The sequence below is a fragment of the Agelaius phoeniceus genome, chromosome 2 (assembly GCF_051311805.1).
Source record: "Agelaius phoeniceus isolate bAgePho1 chromosome 2, bAgePho1.hap1, whole genome shotgun sequence".
Lineage (NCBI taxonomy): Eukaryota > Metazoa > Chordata > Aves > Passeriformes > Icteridae > Agelaius > Agelaius phoeniceus.
In genome coordinates, this window is record NC_135266.1 from 6,969,085 (window position 1) to 6,987,470 (window position 18,386).

At 44.3% G+C, this 18,386-nt stretch overlaps 1 protein-coding gene across 2 annotated transcripts in view; it reads left to right on the forward strand.

The window, feature by feature from the left end:
- The first annotated feature begins 5,428 nt into the window (after nucleotides 1-5,428).
- Nucleotides 5,429-18,386, forward strand: part of EFHC2 (EF-hand domain containing 2) — a 57,053-nt gene continuing 44,095 nt past the window's right edge. The window contains exons 1-2 of one of the 2 annotated variants that reach the window (XM_077171542.1): nucleotides 5,429-5,510; nucleotides 14,200-14,385. In XM_077171542.1, the coding sequence (XP_077027657.1) occupies nucleotides 5,505-5,510; nucleotides 14,200-14,385 (192 nt within the window). In that variant the 5' untranslated portion in view covers nucleotides 5,429-5,504. Of the gene's footprint in view, nucleotides 5,511-6,230; nucleotides 6,324-14,199; nucleotides 14,386-18,386 lie in introns of those variants that run through there. The other variant, XM_077171541.1, reaches the window with a different exon arrangement.

Consider the following 18,386-nt stretch of genomic DNA (forward strand, 5'->3'; position numbering starts at 1 on the left):
TGGGTGCTGCACCTGAGCGACAGCAGCATTTCCCTGACTTCCATGGCACTGTCTGGGCTGTGAGAGTCGCTGTGCCTCCCTGCCTCGGGGGCTTTGTGTTCCCAAGTGATTTGTCCTCACCCTAGAAGTCATGTTATCTGGAGGGAGGAAGGCTGCTTGGCTCTTGCAGAGGTGACACACAACTGGGAGGCCTCAGCTGCACTTTGACTGCCAAGCTCCATGTTCATGCTTCATTCCCATCACTGTTAGGTGTCTTACTTACAAGTTTTTCCAACTCTTCCCATTTAATACTGTGTGCTGTGTTAAATGCATGACTATAGCTTAATTGAGAGAGAAAAAAAAAATCTGCATTCTGCTCTGAATTAAATTAGAGGCTTTTCTGTCAGGTTCATTTTACCAGTGTGCCTGCATCTCAAATCAGCCCACAGAAGGAGGGTGAAGAGGAACTGAACAGCTACTCCCTGATGCAGATCTCACTGAATAAATGCAGCGGGGGCAACTCAAAGGTATCTCCCAGGCCCAGAATATTTCTCTTTTCCTGTACTTTCAGAAGTGTGGGGGGCTTAGGGAAGTGGCCCCTCACAGTCTCCCTGACTTCCATAATATGGAAGTCAAGCTGATTGCAAATATCCCCTGAGAAGCTCACACCTTATGTAAAGGAGCTGGGTATCAGATGAGAAGGAACTTCAAAACACTTCAAACAGGCTCAGCAAAGTGGAACTTGCCCACTGAGCTTGTTCTGTGAGACAGAGCATTTCTTATGTCAAGTTTCCTGAGGCTGAGGAGTTTGTGGGATGGGGTAAGGGCACAAGGACAGGAAAACCAGCTTGTGTAGGGCCCCTCACACCTAGGCTGTGCCAGGCAGGCAGCACCTGTGGGGATACTGTGCCTGCATCCCTCATCCCTGCACAATACCTCTGTCCCCAAAGGGCATGGCACATCTCATGTGGGAACCCAGGACATGCCTCTGGCTGTCCAGGATGGCCAAGACCCCTGCCAGGGGGCTCAGAAGCCCTGGCACAGAGCCCAAAACACCTGTGGGTTTGATTATGACCCGTAGAGCAAATCACCAACCCTACATGAAGACCAGCAAGCCACAACAGTTTAGGTAGAATAATAGTGAAGTTATCACAGGGTAGAAAAGTAGATTTTGGGGTTTCTGGTATGGGGATTCAAGAGGCAAGATGGAGGGAACTGGGCATGTCCAGCCTTTCTCCTTCTTCTTCTTGGCCTCCATCTTCTGCTGTGATGTTGGCACTTTTAGATTGGTTTAGAGTAGAAGCTCACTGTCTAACATAGGTGATAGGTATTGGGAAGTAATTGTAAACATTGTACATGTAGTTTTTAGTATAAAGACATAACACTGCCCTGGGGGCAGGCAGAGTGCCTGGAACTGCCCTGCTGGACGGACCTCAGCTGGACAGGAGAAAATATTTTATAGATAAGAAACAATAAACAACCTTGAGACCGAGAAATGAAGAGCTCCAACTCATTCTTCAAGCGCTCGGGCTGGGAAAAGAGACTTTTAACATTCTTGGGGTCACAGCAACCCAAAAGATGCTGAGAATCTCATTGAGGGGCTCATGTGCAAATGTGCCTCGGTAGAACAGGCTGAATTGGGGCAATTGCCCATGGAAAGGTCATTCCAGCTAAGGAAACCTTCCAGGGAGACTCAAATGGGTCTAACTGTTTTCTGGTCTCCTGTCCCCCATGGCATTGCCAGGAGGAAAAGGTTCCAGGCCATGAGATGTAGAAATTCACCCTTTGCCTTCCTGGGCCAGGAGGCAGCTGCAGGAATGATGCACCACCCATCCCTGTGGTACATGGCCAGCACAGATCCATGGCCACAAAGGTGCTGGATTTTCCCTGTGTAGGTTGTCTGGAGCACTGCACAGCTGTGATCTCAGCGTAGTTTTCTGGCCATGAAGAATTATCTTCATGGGCTACATGTTCATTGACTGGTAAAACCAAAATGAATGAGGTGATAGAAGACACAGGAAAACAAATAATCAGTGTTTTTAGGGCTGTTCACTGAAGGGAGCAGCTGACCCACAGTGAACAGCCACATTGGGGTTTGCTCTCCTTCCCCAGCATGAGATGGCCACAGGCAGGGCTGTGTTTGATTCCCTTGATCCAATCCCCTCCCTGACTTCTGCAATGCCTCTTACAGCATTCAACATTTTTCTAAGACAGGCCTGAGGAAAAGGACATTAATATGTTGTAATTTTCCATTCTTAATTTCTGGTACCTAATTAAGTGTATGCCGCAGTTCAGTTTTGGTTCAGGTTTTGGTGTGCTGTATGATGATCCATGCAGGGTCATAATTCACTTTAAACTGGGAAGCCTGGGAACAATCTGATTTTGGGCAGCCCAGCCTTAACATGGCCTGTAAAACCAGTCCCAGGAAGAGGATAAGTCACACATATGACAGAAGCAGAGAGGTCTTCACAGACAAGCAACACTAAATTATGCTGATTTTAGTCTAACCTTCCTGGTTTCCTCTTTTTTTTCTAAATTTTCCTGTTCTAAACTGACAGAACTTGGTCAGACCTGGCCTTCCACTCAGACAAATGGATTAAGCCTGGAGCCTGCAGCATTTGGTCAGAGTGAAAGCCAATAAATATTTTTTTTAATTAAGCCTCTTTGGAAAGTTTTGAGTGGCTCACTTTACAATTTGTACTCCCCTACTCATTTCAAGTTTGCCAGTAAAACTCAATCTCAACACAAAGAGACTATAATAGCTGTCTTTTTATCACAAAGACAGCATTTTCCATGTTTTCCCCAGCTTTAGCTTCCCTCCTGCTTTCTCTCTCCTTTGAACTGTACAGCTAATGCAGTCCTATGTACATCCACCACTATCATCTGCAGAGTAGTCAGAACACATGGTTAATTTACCACTGCCAACTGCTTACTGTTGTCATTAACAATCTTCATTTAATGAAATGCTTTTATCAAAATTGGTTTTCCTGGAGTACTTTCATTTTTCCTAGAAAAGGCATTAAAATTAATTTGTTTTCACTCAGTTTGTACTACTGAGTGAATACAGCAAGGAACAAAAAAGATAAACATGTGAGAGAAACCCCAAAGAGAAGGTAATGCAGAAAGAAGCAATTGTGTTCTAAAGTAGATTATACTTTTTTTTTTTTCATTTGAAAGAAAACAAACAAAATGATTGAAGACTGGTAGAAAACATCAAATTGCAGTGGTGGTTTGGTGCACAAGGAAGATGCTCCCCATCTCCACAGCCCCCTGTGGCTTCTTTACTGGAGGAGACAGAGGTGCAGAAAGATTTGACTTGAGGGTTTAGGGACAATTCACAGGATTTTCTGCTGGAAATGCACTGGACTCTACTGATACTCTGCATTTCACTGACCTTTCTTTGCATGCTTTTCACATGCAGCCTCTGCCCCTACTGCCTGAAACCTTGGAGCAACAGTTTATTATTGATATCAGAGGGCATATTAAGACATTTCAGCCACCCTGTTATGCAATGAGCCACAAAAACTATCAGGAAATACCAACCAATCCCTTCCCTTCCCTTCCCTTCCCTTCCCTTCCCTTCCCTTCCCTTCCCTTCCCTTCCCTTCCCTTCCCTTCCCTTCCCTTCCCTTCCCTTCCCTTCCCTTCCCTTCCCTTCCCTTCCCTTCCCTTCCCTTCCCTTCCCTTCCCTTCCCTTCCCTTTCAAACATCTGGCAAAAAACCCCCAAAACAACAAAACGACCCCAAAATAATTTCCCCATGAATGACAGTTTTGGAAATTGGAACATTTTTGGCACAATTCCAATTCAGAGGGTGAATTCTGCACAAATGCTCCCTGGGGACTGGATGGGGAGTCTCTCCCAGGCTTGCTCAGACTGAACACATCTCCCATGCTGTTCCATGAGCCTCTCTTTGGGGGAGGAGGGATGACACATTATGGGAATTTCATGGTCTGATGCATCATAGAGTATGAAATATGGCAGGGGAGACCCACTCCATCCATGAGAATAAGGACATTAATCAGCTGAAGTACAGCTCCTCTGAGACAGGGTGATGGCAGATCAGAACTGGAATATTTTGGTTTAAGCTATTTTATCCATAAACTATTTTTTCTTTAAAAGGCAGTCTACTTAAAAAAGCCACATATTAATGAACAGCTCTATGTAAAATGGAGGAACATAGCATGGTTGCTGTTTTCTGGAACTGGCTTTGGAAGTGATCTGGAATGCATCTTCCCTTATTAACAAGGAAAATGTTACTTCCAATAAAGAAAAACAACCCTTCCCCCCACCAGCCATCCGTGAGAAACTCTCACTGTATTTTCTGTTTGAAATTTAAATTTCTGTGTAATGCCGCCCACTGTATGAAATGAATGTGATTAAAATGATGGTTTCTCTAATTTTCAATTAAAATATATTTTAAGTGTTTACCTTTCCACACTAAATGCAAATGCAGATGTGTGGTACAGCACTGGGAAACCAGAAGGTGGAAACCCACTGACCCAGTTTCCCCATCCCAGTGGACTAAAATGCAAAAAACCAAACAAAAAGCTGTAAAAACATCCCACCTCCCCCTCCCTCTAGCCTGACAGGGCCCCAGAGTAAAATGTGCTGTGTAAAAGTCACAAAACAAAGAACATTAAAAATTAATTGGTGCAGAAAATGGCAAATGTGGTGGGATTTGTCCCATCTGTGACCCCAGTTCCAGAGGTATTTGGGGGGCTCCCTGTCCAGAGAAGTCACTGCTCCTCACCAGGTGAGGTAAATTTTCACAGAATCCTTTAGGCTGGGAAAGACCTCTGAGACTGAGTGTGACTTGTGACCAAACTCCACCGTGTCACCCAGCCCATGGCCCCCAGTGCCACATCCAGCCTTTCCTTACACACCTCCAGGGATGGTGCCTCCACCACCTCCCTGGGCAGCCCATCCCAACATCTAATCACCCTTTCCATGAAAAAATTCCTCCTGATGTCCAGCCTAAAGCTCCCCTGGCACTGCTTTGGACCATGTCCTCTCCTCCTGTCACTTGTTCCCTGGGAGAGGAGCCTGGCCCCCACCTGAAAACAGCCTCCTGTCATGGGTTGTGGGGGGCCATAAGGTCACCCCTGAGCCTTCTTTTCTGTAAATTTCTCGTGATAAAAATGGCCATTAATCCTGAAAAATTGAAGAAATTGATCTAGTGTGTGATGCTGTTGGATATGTTAATTTAGCATTCAATAAATAATAATGTGTAATAAATATTATATAAATATGTTATTCATACATTCTATATATTATATGACACATTTATATATAATGCGGTTTTATATTATAATAAAAACGATATAAATTATATATATATAAATATTTAGATCTATTTATATAATTATACATAATAATTAATTATATATATAAAAATAGGAATGGACTTATTTCTACTTTGCTACTGCTGACTCTGGGCCCACCCTGAGGCACTCCCTGCACTTGGTGGGGCTTTTGTGGAGGAAAGTCAGGACCTGCCTGCATCCCCCTGGAGCAAATCTCGGGATGAGGGTTTGGGATGAGCCGGTCGGGATGGAGCGGGTCGGGATGGAGCCGTTCGGGATGTGGATTCGGGATGAGCCTTTCGGGAGGAAGGTTCAGGATGAGGGTTCGGGATGAACTGTTTGGGATGAGGGTTCGGGATGAGCGGTTCGGGATGAGGGGTCGGGATGAGGGGTAGGGATGGAGCCGTTCTGGATGGAGCAGTTCGGAATGAGAATTCGGGATGAGGGTTCAGGATGAGGTCTCGGGATGAGGGTTTGGGATGAGGGTTTGGGATGAGGGCTCGGGGTGAGGGTTTGGGATGAGGGTTCGGGATGAGGGCTCGGGATGAGGGTTCGGGATGGAGCGGTTCAGGATGGAGCAGTTCGGGATGAGGGTTCGGGATGAGGTCTCGGGATGAGGCCTCGGGATGAGGGTTTGGGATGAGGGTTCGGGATGAGGGCTCGGGATGAGGGTTCGGGATGGAGCGGTTCAGGATGGAGCAGTTCGGGATGAGGGTTTGGGATGAGGTCTCGGGATGAGAGCTCGGGATGAGCCGTTCGGGATCAGGGTTCGGGATGAGAGCTCGGGATGAGGCGTTCGGGATCAGGGCTCGGGATGAACCGTTCGGGATGAGGGCTCGGGATGAGCCGTTCGGGATGAGGGTTTGGGATCGGGGTTCGGGTTGAGCCCCCGCGGTCGCCGCGCGCCTGTCCCCGCCCCGTGACGTCACGGCCACATGACGTCAGCGCCGCGCGGTCTCCGCGCAGCGGCGGCAGCAGCAGCGGTTGAGGGGCGGCCATGGCGCTGCCGCTGCTGCCCGGCTTCTCCCGCCGCCGCAATGTGAGTGACCGCCCGGGCCGCCTCCCGCCCGCCCTCTGCCCTGCCCCGGGGCCGCGGGGGCCGCGCCGGAGGCGGTCCCGGGCGTGGCGGGGCCGTTCCTGCCGGGCCCGCAGGTGGAGGCGCCCCTGGGTGCGCTGAGCTCCCCCGGCCTCAGCGGCGGGTCCGGGTGCTGTGCGGCAGGACAAGAGAGATGAGGCCAGAGCTGCGCCAGGGCAGGTTTAGGCTGCGCACCAGGAGGAGTTTCTACACAGAAAGGCTGATTAGACATCGGGGTGGGCTGCCCAGGGAGGTGGTGCAGTCACCGCCCCTGGAGGTGTTCAGAGAAAGGCTGGACGTGGCACTCAGGGCCATGGACTGGGTGACACGGAGGTGATCCTGGATGTGGCACTCAGGGCCATGGTCTTGGTGACACAGTGCTGATCCTGAATGTGGCACTCAGGGCCATGGGCTGGGTGACCCGGTGCTGATCCTGGATGTGACACTCAGGGCCGTGGGCTGGGTGACATGGAGGTGATTGGTCACAGGTTGGACTCGATGATCTCAGAGATCTTTTCCAAACTCACTGGTTCTGTGATCTGGCAACTGCTTTGAGGCAGTTTGAGCTCTAACAGCTCTAACAGAACAAAATAGGGAGAGAGAGATACCCTCTATATAAGTAACCAAAAAGGCTTTGCCAGAGAGGGCAGTGACAGAAATGCTGATGTGCTGTTTCAAGGTTTCCCAACACCATTAATCCAGGCTAAATAGACACGATGGTAATTTTATCACAACAAATATAAGAGGAGGCTGCCATCACCACTTCAAAATTTTTCATTAAGGGTAGCTGGGAATTCACTGAACACACTCTAATGTGAAGCAGTGTGGGGGGGTAAGGAAGAATTCATGCATAGCACTCTAGCTGATGCCTTCAGGAGGCAAATGAAACTGTATTTTAATGTTGTTAATAGTGTTAAAGTACCTGGAAGGGAATCTGTCGTTTTCACACTATAAACATGGAGTCAAGGCTGCCCATACAAAATGTCAATACCCCACTGCTGGAAGTGTTCAAGGCCAGGTCAGGTGCAGCTCTGAGCAATCTGCCCTAGAGGAAAGTGTCCCTACCCATGAAAAGGAGGTTGGAGCTGAAAGATCTCTAAGGTCTCTAACCACACAGGCCATTTTATGATTCTATGAGAGACACATAAGGCAGGTAGACACAAAGCTGCCCAGGTACAGGGAACATGAATTTGTGTAGGAATATGTGAACTCCCAGAAATATGTGACCCACTCTGTGTGTAAGCACTGCACAGGTGTGTGCAAACACAGGACCTCTTGCAAGCCCAGCCTAGAGACTGTGAGGATCTTTCAGGCATCTTCTTCCCTGGAAACAGCTGGATGCTGTTGTTTGGAAAAGGGGTATAAAAAAAAGGTCTAGTGGTGAATTGAGATTTTTTTTTTTTTTTTTTTTTTTTTTTTTTTTTTTTTTTTTGAGATTCAGTCTCTTGCTGAATTGAGATTTGTTTTGTTTAGGATTGGTTGTGTGTGCCACTCTTGAGGTGGCTGCTGGGTGGGTGTGTCAGCAGCACTGGAATAGGTGTGTGCCATTGGTACCTGCTGGCTGGAAGCAGAATAGCTCAGCTCAGGGACTTCTGTGGCTTTATTGTTCTTCAATCTAACTTAATTGATTTAATTTAACTTCACATGCTTGGGAGGAGTTCCCAACAGTGTTGAACACCCCATGCTGAAGTGCATGCAGTGAGTATGTTATGAAAACTAAAGGTGTGAAAGCTGTCACCAAGTGCCACGAGACAACATTATAAAAACCATGGTTAGACCCTTGTGAGGGCTCCAGATTGCTCTTTTTGTCAGTCCTTGAGACAGTGGAGGTAATAATGACAACTCACCTCCACAAATGAGAAGCTGAAAATAACATATTTAAAGGAGAAAAAAGGTGTCACTGCTATAGATAAATTGAAAAGGAAGAAAGTGTTTCCACCTGTCAGGACTGTGAGCATCACCACCAATGCCTCTTATTGCACAGAAACAACAGTGGCAAAGCATTCCCTGAAGAAGGATGCACAGGGGACAGGGGATGGTTGTTCCTATTAGCCCTTGGTTTATAATTATGGGTGTTAATTCCACTCATTGCTGTTCAAGCTCCTAGTGAAATTCTCTTGTCTCTGCTCCTAATGCTTCCACCTGCCTCATCTGTAGATCCACAAAGGGCATGGAAGGGGAGTACATGTGTGTTCTGTCTGCCTTGGATGTGTTTAATAAGGTGGCTTCCAGAAAATCAGAGCTTTAAGGTAGTGTTCAAAATCAAAATTACAGTAGGTTGTGTACACATAAGTCCATTCATCAAAAACAACCCCTCCACCTCTTTTAAAACAGAAGTCCAAAGATCAGCTGCTCATCAGCAGTGCCTGTCTTTTTTGTTTGTGGGTGATGAGGAAATCTAACAATACAGGTATTTTGAGCACATGGTGGAAACACAGCATATAAAAGGTTTGCTTTATTACTGCAAGAAAAAGTTTGTGCATTTGGAGCCTGGACTGTGTCAGGGGTGGCACTGGTTACAACTCAAGCACTCCCTTTATTAGTGCTCCTCATCTGCCTCCTGTTCTCAAAGGCAGCTGCTCCTTCTGGTACTGGATTGATGTCCTTGCCTGTGTCAGCAGCTAAGGAGGAGGGTGACAAACTCATTTTCATATGGGTCAGATTTACCAAGTGCTGGCTGACCAGTGTATTCTCTTGCCTGATGCTTGAAATCTCTCTCAGAGAGAAAATTCTGTGCTACAATTCTCCTTGGCATTTTTTAGAGAATTAGACAATAAGTTTATAGATCTCAGGGGGAAACTAGATCCTTGAAAAACTGCAAAAAGTTCTGTTGCAAACTTTAGTGGCACAGCAGAAATTCCACATCTTCCTTGTTTATTGCAGAAGCTTGGAATTGCCCTCAACTGTGCTACTCTGGCTGTCTCTGTGTTTCCTGCCTGAAATACTTTCTGCTGCTCTTTAACCCACAAAACAGGACATTAATTTACCTTGAACACAAGAACATTTCCCAACCTCTTTATAAGGAATTGTGTCTGCTGTCCTTTCTTCTTTCCTTGAACCCCTTCCACTACCTCTGTCCTTTCTTCTTTCCTTGAACCCCTTCCACTTCCTCCTGCCCCTCAGCCCTGCTCTCACAGATCTGTCTGTTCATGACCCCCAAACCTGAATCTTCCAGTAGCTGCTCCTTGTGGCTGCATTTTGGGCCCTTTCCTTTATCCATCTGTTGTCTTCTCCCAGGCAGTAAGAGCAGCCCAGAATCACTGAATGGTTTGGGCAGGAAGAGACCTTTAAAGGTCATCAAGTCCATGAGCAGAACACCTTCTGCTAGATCAGGTTATTCAGGGCAACCTGACCTTGAATATTTCCAGGAATGGGAATATGGTGGCAACCACCACCTCTCTGGGCAGCCTGTCCCAGTGTTTCACCACCCTCACTGTTAAAAATTTCCTCCTTATACCCAGCCTGCATCAGCTCTCTTTTCACTTAAAGCTATAATCCCTTGTCCTATTGCTACAGGCTCTGCTAAAAAGTCTGTCCCTTTTATTCTTATTCTCCCCCTTAAAGAAAGGCCACAGTAAGGTCTCCCTGGATGCTTCTCTTCTTTGGGCTGAATAACCCCAACTCTCTCAGTCTGTTCTTACAGGAGAGGTGCTCTAGCCCCTGCTAATTTTTCTGGAGCTCCTCTGGACCTGCAGCAGCAGATCCATGCCTTTCCTGTACTGATCCACACTATTGGTGTTGATGCAGATTGTTTTGTGATGTTTTTAGAGTGGCCCCAGAGTTGCTGGCAACAATGTCCTAGGGTGTTCCTCCTTTTCCAGTACCACCTAATCCCTGAACATCCTGAGACCTCTGCAGCAAGCAGGGGGTGATAAAAGAGCTGGAAATCAGTCACATGAATTTGACTGGCACAGTGTGTAGCATTTGCATTTATTTCTATCACTTAGCTGAAGCAGCCAGGAGACTTTATCAGCAGCCTAGAATAGTTCAGAAGTGCCACAGTTCCTCCTGATACAGGGTGTGAGCAGGACATCCAGGGTGCAGCTGCTGTTCTCAAGGTGGGAATTACAGATGGATCCCGGGTACAGAACTGTGCTGCCACTCCTGCCATAGCTCCCTGTGGGACTGAGTTAAAAATGTGGCTTCTGAGAGCTCACTGAGGGCTCTCCCACCACTGCAGCTGCTGTGCTGGAAGATTTCCAGCTGTGTTTGGTTCAGCTGGAATGTGCAGCTCCCTGGGGAGTTTGCTGTGACTCCATTCCAGAGCAAGATGCAGCGAGCACGAGGCAGCGTTCCCCGAGGACTGCAGGGGCTGAGATTGCAGAGCCAAGAGCTGCAGTCAGGAACCCTGACCTTTGTATTAGTCACTATTGAGTGGATCCTCAATATTTTTCAGGCTCACCACACAGAAAATGTCCAGCTTTGTTCAGCAGATCCACAGCCTGTTCAGTTGAGCTGCATTAGCACAGCAGCCACATTCAAGCTCTTTCCCTGCTCTCTGAAAGCTTTCTGTTAAAAGTCATTCAATGTGGAGGTGGCATGGTGTTCTGTCACTATTTTAGGCCACATATGGTCTGAGTTCATTAGCTGAAGTTTCCCAAATGAGATTTTTCCCTTTTGTGATCCTCAATTTCTATTTTTGTTGTTGTTGTTCTATTGTTCTTTTTTTTTAATTTTAAGAAATAACTGTACAGATTTTGAGAAAAGATGGTTTTGTCTATGGATCTAGGTGCTTTTTGGAAGAAGGGGATAGGTAATTATGTGATCAGGAATCTAAAATAGTCTTTTTGTCAAACCCTAAAAAGTTACAGGAATGGCACAAAAGATTCTTAACAGAATTGAAGCTGTTTTATCATGTATTTTTCATATCAAATTTTAAGGATGTTGTGATTTTAGCCCTAAATTCTGGAAATTCCAGGAGGATCATTCATGGATTACTTTGATGAACACTTTGCCATACTTTTGCTGCTAAACCCAAAGACAGCAAATATGAACAGCAAATGCTTCTAGAAGAAGTTTTGAGGACATGAAAAGCTTTCCTTTGCTCAGGAAAACTGCCACCCTCACTGTGCTTTGCTAACTGTGCCTTTCTCCCTGACACATGGTCTGGTAATAGAGGGAAAATAATGAAATAGTTGCTGTGCCAGAAAGTGGATCTGTTCTGTAGCACCTTCAGTATAAATCAGATGTTTCTGCCTAGAAAATCCCCTTTGAAAATTCAGCTTGACTTGGGTTATTGTGCATTTGAACTGATAAATGCATAAAGGTCCCTTCCTTTCTGACCTCTCCCCAGCTCTTTCTCAGCTTGCAGAGGAACAAAATTATTTTAAAAAGCAGCAAAGGGAAGTTCAGTAGCACCCAAAGGAGAGAGAGGAAAGCATCCCCAGTGCAGATGTGCTACAAAGCAGGTGCCAGCCCCTGTCAGTGCTGGCTGGCTGCTCCAGGTTCCAGGAGAGCACCTGTCCTCACTTCTTGTGGGAGAGGTGGGATGACCACTAGAAGCTCTGCTTCTGCTGATGCTTAAATGTCAGTGCTCACACTGAAGTGTGGCATTTTGTGTCACAGCTCACAAATCTGTGCTGATAGAAAATATTTAATTTTGGGCATCATTCCTGCAAATGTGTCTGGTTAAGTTCCTGGCTTGAGCAATGTTCTGTGGTAGGGGGCCCATGAGCTCCTAGTCTGCATACAAGCATTTCCTTTTATTGATTTTCTCTTTTATTCAGTAACTCTTGTTCTTGAGTTAGATCTTGAAGAGAAATTTTCTGTTTCCTTTGTGTTATTCTTTAAATTATGATAGTTTCTGCATACTCTTTTATCCACTTTTGTTCAAAACACTGCTTACCTTTAAAGTATCTTCTTTGGGGGGTGTGCTTCCATAGCTCTGATTGTTTCTGACCCCAGTATGTGAACCTTATTCCTTTGCAATAACTGTTTCAAAGGGTACTGGCTAGCTCAGCTTTTTTAAACCTAAGCAAGGGTATAGCCATTGATTATCATGGTATTAAAAATAATGATTTGTAAAAATAGTAAGTATTCTTTTTCATACCGCTATCCTTGCAAAAGTGGTGTGCAGAAGGATTTTAAGCAAGGTTCACTAGCTAAAGCAGTGATTGGGCTGTTCATGCCAGCAGCTCTCTGGTTTGTGCCACTGGATTTGGAGCACCTGGAGGCAGGTGAACAGTTCAGACTGTGACCCCAATGTGCAGCAGTTCCTGCAGACTGGTGTTGATAGTTCTGTGCCACGAGGCTGGTTCCCTGCCTTTCAGTTCCTGACTCTTTCATACTGGCAGAATGAAATTACTGCTTGAGTACTTTCAGGTTTTGCTGCTTCACTTGTTCCCAGAATTGCTCTGCTGGGTGTGTGTTATGTTATCTTGGAGCACTTGAATGTTGCCATCATGAAAAAGGATTATTTGTACCATTTTTTGATTTATGATATTAACTTAGAACTGTCTACACTTTTTGGGGGAGTAGTGGTTTACACATATGCATGTGATAATCAGTGATGTCCAGTCTTCCAAATGGAGTGGGGAGGCAATTTTGTCCCCCTGCTACTTTACTGACATGCTGCTCTGAAAAATTTTGGTGTCCAACCTTTTCCTCTGCCTTTGCTTTTCTCAGCCATAACATCAGTTCCCATTTCAGCCTCATCTTCCTCATGTTCCCCCAGCCCCAGGGAGGGCACAGCTCTGATGGCCTCTCTCTCCTCTTAATGGGCATGCCAGCATGCAGTGGCCCCTCTCTGCTTTCCCAGATACAGGATTTTGAGGATTTGAGAGGGCAAGAAAGGGAAGAATAGCAGAGTGAGAGGAGCTAACAAGTCAGGATTGCTGCTCATGGAGGGAAGTGGAGTTTTCTATTGGCATTTCCTATTTCCCTGTCCTGTTCTGCAAGACTGCTGTGTGGGCTCATTAGGGGCTTGCTGCCCAAGCCCAGCTCACACCAGCTGCCTCTGGCCAGCAAAGCAGGCAGCTTATTAGGAGGGACATTCTCAGAGACAGGAGTGATATTTATGTGAGACAAGAAGCTTTGCTATGTCACTTGAAGACTGGCTCCAGCCCCAGCCAAGAAATTGGAGTGGGCAAGATGGTTTTCTTTGCTGTTGCTTGTTCCTATATTTTTAAGCACTCCATCTTTAATTGCCTGAAAAATTAGTAATAATACAGAGGAATCACTACAGAGACCTTCTTTTGAAATACTCCCAGGTGAAATGAATGTCTGCCTTTTGATTCAGGTCCAGCCTCTCAAAATTCAAGTGTATTCACTAGTGCAGAGGAATTTATTTGCACTCAGGGATGCAAGTGTAAATAAGATCTTTGACATGCAGAAGGAGAGCAGGCTGTTCTCTGAGTGCTGCTGAGCTGTTTCCATTTGTCCTCTGGAGAGCTGTAGGAAAGGCCTTTCCCCTTTACCTTTTGCAGCAGTTCTTGAGGGTGATTTGATTATTTCTCTACCACCTCAATCCTTATTGCAGGGAAGGAGTGTGGGGTTAAACATCTGGTACTGTCCAGTCTCTCAGCCTAGGTAAATTATTGGAATATTATTCCATTTTTGTCTAGAAGACTGGCAAACTGTCCACTGGAAAATGTTACTTCACTTGCAGCATTCCAGTTACAGGTTTTTAGAGTCTGTATTAAAAGTAAATATAGAAGTAAATATAAAGAATATAATATAATATAATATAATATAATATAATATAATATAATATAATATAATATAATATAAGTAAATATAAAGAAACTTTTGCATGGCTAATCCTCCTTGCCTGAATGGTCAGCTATCATGTACTTAAAAGCAAAAACACAGAATTTTTTTTTCTCTTCTGCACTTTTGACAGATTGGGGGAGAAAACTTCCACAGATCACAGATCTGTGGGTACAGCAATAATGTTCGGAGGCTGTTTGAAGATAAACCTGGAATAGGAGGTGAACTGTTACCTGGTCAGACCCTGAAAATTACCAGCAGTGTGTTTCCTGAAGCAGTAGGAAGTAGTCCTCCTTCTTGGATAGCATTTGACAAGCAGGTATGTAGAAATACCTTTTTTTTTTTTTTTGATGAATTGCTACAATATGACAGAGTATAATGATGAAATGTCATTAGTCATTAGATATTTCAGAAGATTATTTTGTGCATGCAAAAAAAGCTCCTAGATAGGCAAAAAGAGTGGTAGTGGGGTTTTTTTCATTATATTAATGTATTGGACAATTAATATAAACATAACAACAATATATAAAAATATTTCTGTATTGGGATACATCTCCTACAGAATTTAACAAAAATAAGGGGGTGGGAAGCATATTTCTTTTTAGTGAAAATGATGACAATAAGAGAATTATTTGGCAAGCTGTAAAGAATGAATGTAAGGTTATCCCCAGTCTAGGAGAAAGTGTGTCTGGGCACTTGGGAATCATTAAACTCAGTGGAGTGCTACATGCTTGGGATTCACTCATCCTATCATACTTGTATGCTCAAAGTCCTGTTGACTTCTGGACTTTTATATGATTTGTTATTGTATAATTGTGTATGTCTGATACAGACACAGAAATTTAAAATTAGGGTTAGTTTTTTTGTTTGTTTGGGTTTTGGTTTTGTTTTTTTGGTTTGGTTTGGTTTTTTTTGCAAGAATTTAGTGTCACGTTTTAAGTTAGAGAGTTATCAAATAACTGTAACCTGTGATGACAGGAATTTTGTAGCACATTGTTGTTGCTTGCTATGGTTAAATTCACATTAAATTCTACTTAGAGATATTTTATTTCTAAAGCAAAAAGCCTACAATCAAGGAAGGAAAATGATCCAGAAAAAGGAATCATTCAGCAGATAGCAGAAATGTTGCATGACTAAATGATTATGGTATTTAAATATTGAGAAGAAAGGCAAATCTCATAATTTTTGCTTTAAAAGAGAAGCCATGCAGGTAATTGGAGTACAATTACACATTCATTTTTGGCAGAGCAGAACTACAACAAGAAGATGTTAGGTTTGAACAGCTCATTTGCCTTTGGTTGGCTTTGCCTCTGAGATCCCTGGTGTTGCTCCCAGAGCAACATGCTTGGGTATGACCTGGTCCAGTGTGCCCAGGTGTTAAAGCTTCAGCCAGACCTGGACTTGCTTTTCCTACTCCCTTCTTGGAGGCTGTGTTGCCTCCTCAGGCCTTGGATCCAAGCCTATGGAATCAAAGGGGTTCAGTAGGAGGCAGAGGGACCTTCCAGTGAGCATCAGTTCCTGGCCTTGGCTGGTGAGAGGAGCTTGCTGCCCTTTGGCCATTCCTGATCTAATCCATCCACAGGGCAGTCCAGGCCAGGAGTCTGCAGGTTCAGAATTGGCCTCTGGAGGGCTCATGTGTTTGTGTTAATGACAGTTTGTTACAGGGCACTCACTATCCAAGTAATTTAGCTTCCCCAGTTAAGAGCCTGGGATGCAGCTCTGTCCTCCAGTGCTGCAGTTTGGGACTCAGCAGAATGCACTTAATGAAAAAAGGTTTGAGTGGGTGTTTATCTTTTGAAATGTAAGCTGCTTTCTTACCACTTTGGCTGTTAACTTTCAGTAGTACCATAGCAACTGCAAGAAGGACAGGCATAAAACTTCATTATTAAGTAAGCTGAGAAGTACTCATTGTAGTTTCACTTGCCTAATAGGAAGCAGGTGTAAATTTAATTTCTTCTATGATTAAGTATACACACAAGGCCTCCTGGGCTTGGAATGATATTTATAATTTGACTATCACAGGTTCCAGGGAAACTTTGTGGCACTTTGCAAAGTGCTGCAGAGTTTATTCAATATTTGTTATTTTTGGATTTCATAGGTAACATTTAATTTTTTAAGGAGTGGGATGGGAACTTTGTTGTTCTGTACTACAGATGAGACTCCAGTTAGTAAGTGTTACATTTTGAGTATTTTTAAGACTAACTTTGGTCCAAAATGAAAAGTAAGTCATCTTCATTTCTGTTCCTTCCCCTCCTCACACTTCCCGAATCATCTGCTTTGATCTGCAAAATTTCAGTTGGTTGCTGCATATATTTCAGTCACACACTAGCATGTTGATAAGGGTGTAAAGAGAATAAAGTGTGAGTGCAAAGGAACCTGCATAAGCTCCCCAAATGGGATAAACCAGGGCATAGGTGTGTGCTCAGAGAAAGAAATAAATCCAGTGTATTAAGGATGTGATTGGGCTTGGAGTTCTGTGCAAACAGACTGCTTTGCCTGGCTGGTGTCTCATGAGACAGCTGTTCTCAGAAGAGATCATTGACAAAATTAAGAACAATTACTGCTGAAGCAGAGCTCTTGAAGAGCATTCTAGTGGGACTGGCAGAATAGGGACAAGAGGGTGCAGAAGTTTCCATGTTTCCAGAGGAATGAAATTCTGATCCTTGTCAGCTGAAGTCCAGGATGTTCAGACTGGGGTACCGTGGTTCTATCATAGCACCTTTTTTGTCCCCTGGAGTGTTCAAGAGGTGTATACAGGGCTCCTGGTCATTCCAGAACAGTAGCTAGAGGCCAGGAAGGATCATTTAGTCACCAAAAATGGCATTCTGCACCAGTGTTTAGACAAATGGAAAGAGGAAGAGATGTTGCAGGTTGATAGTTTGTGTTGCCTCTGCTGTATGTCAGATGTTTTGTCCAGTGTTTTTGTGTTTGATACATGAAGCAGTGAAATCCACAGTTAGAAACTGTGGACAAGTATTAATTTTTAAATATATTTTTAAATCTGTGAATTGTTCAGAAACTTGCATGTTGTACTAATTAAACTGTAACCAAGTTTTCTAGATTCCTTTGTGTAAAGATCTGATGCCATCAGGTTTAACAGGTAATGGTTATGTAGTTTGATTATAATTTAAATTTTATTTCTCTAGTGGTGGAGGGTCACAGTGCAGGAGAGTTGATACCAAAAATATGTCTGTCATACTGTTCAATGGTTACTGAAAATCAGTGGGATCTGAGCCTTTGAAATAATTTCTGGAAACAGAATTATTCTCATTCTGCACTTACCCTGCCTGAGAGAAGGGAATGTGTCTGAGAAGTCTGAGCAGGACACAGGGTGGCTGTTGGTGTGTGCAGGCTGCTACTTCTCTTTTCCCAGATGTAGAAAAGGAGGTTGTTCTTGTCCATGAGGTGTTATAAAATCTCTGGATGACAGAGCACTCATGAGCACTCATGGGGGTACTTTGGGATTCCCAAAGGCACGTGCAAAAGGAGTGCAGACTATTAACCAGTGTGTTCTGTCATGCAGGGAGCTCAGCCAGCTTATCAGATTTCAAACATTTCCAGCTCATGGTCTGCTAGATGCTTGTTGAAACATAGGGAATGGTTAAACTGTATTTTTTTCAATGCTTCAGATTGTTTGATGAATCAAAAGTAAAGGTAATTGCATTTATTAAATATAACCAGTGTGGAAAATTAAGTATAAATTAACAATCATTTGATCCAAATGTATTGGGGGGACAGAATGGAAGTTTTAATTAATGCCTTCCTGCACATACTAACCAAAGCAAGCATCCTGCTAGATAATGCCCTAGGAAGTAGATACATCTCTCATGGTCCCTTAACATTGGTGTTGGTGGTTAAAAACTGATACCAAGAAGTGCAAATTTTGTATAATGGTGTCTGAGTTTGATCTGGGATCTCTAGGTATGAGGGCCAGTGAGCACCTACCCTGTGAAGGTGAGGTTTTTTTGCATTATTGCTGTTACAAGAGACCATGAAGAGAAGTTGCTACACTCTGTGTGATTTCCCCACTCACTGAACTGCAGAACCAAGGAAGTTTTGAAATGCCAGCATTGCAGAGCTGTAAATGCCTCCTGAAAAATGTCATTTCTCTCTGATAGGTTTCAGTACCATTCATTTGAACACTTGCAGGATCTGCTTAGAAAGAACTCTTTCCACTTACCTTGATGGTAAAGCCATTGCTGTCATCATGCAATGTATTTTCTAGTTATTCATAGAATAGCAGTCTAAAATTTGCTTCAGTACCTGGGCAGCTCATTGTGTTATCAGAAATGCTTTGTTTGGAGGATTTTCCAAGCAACC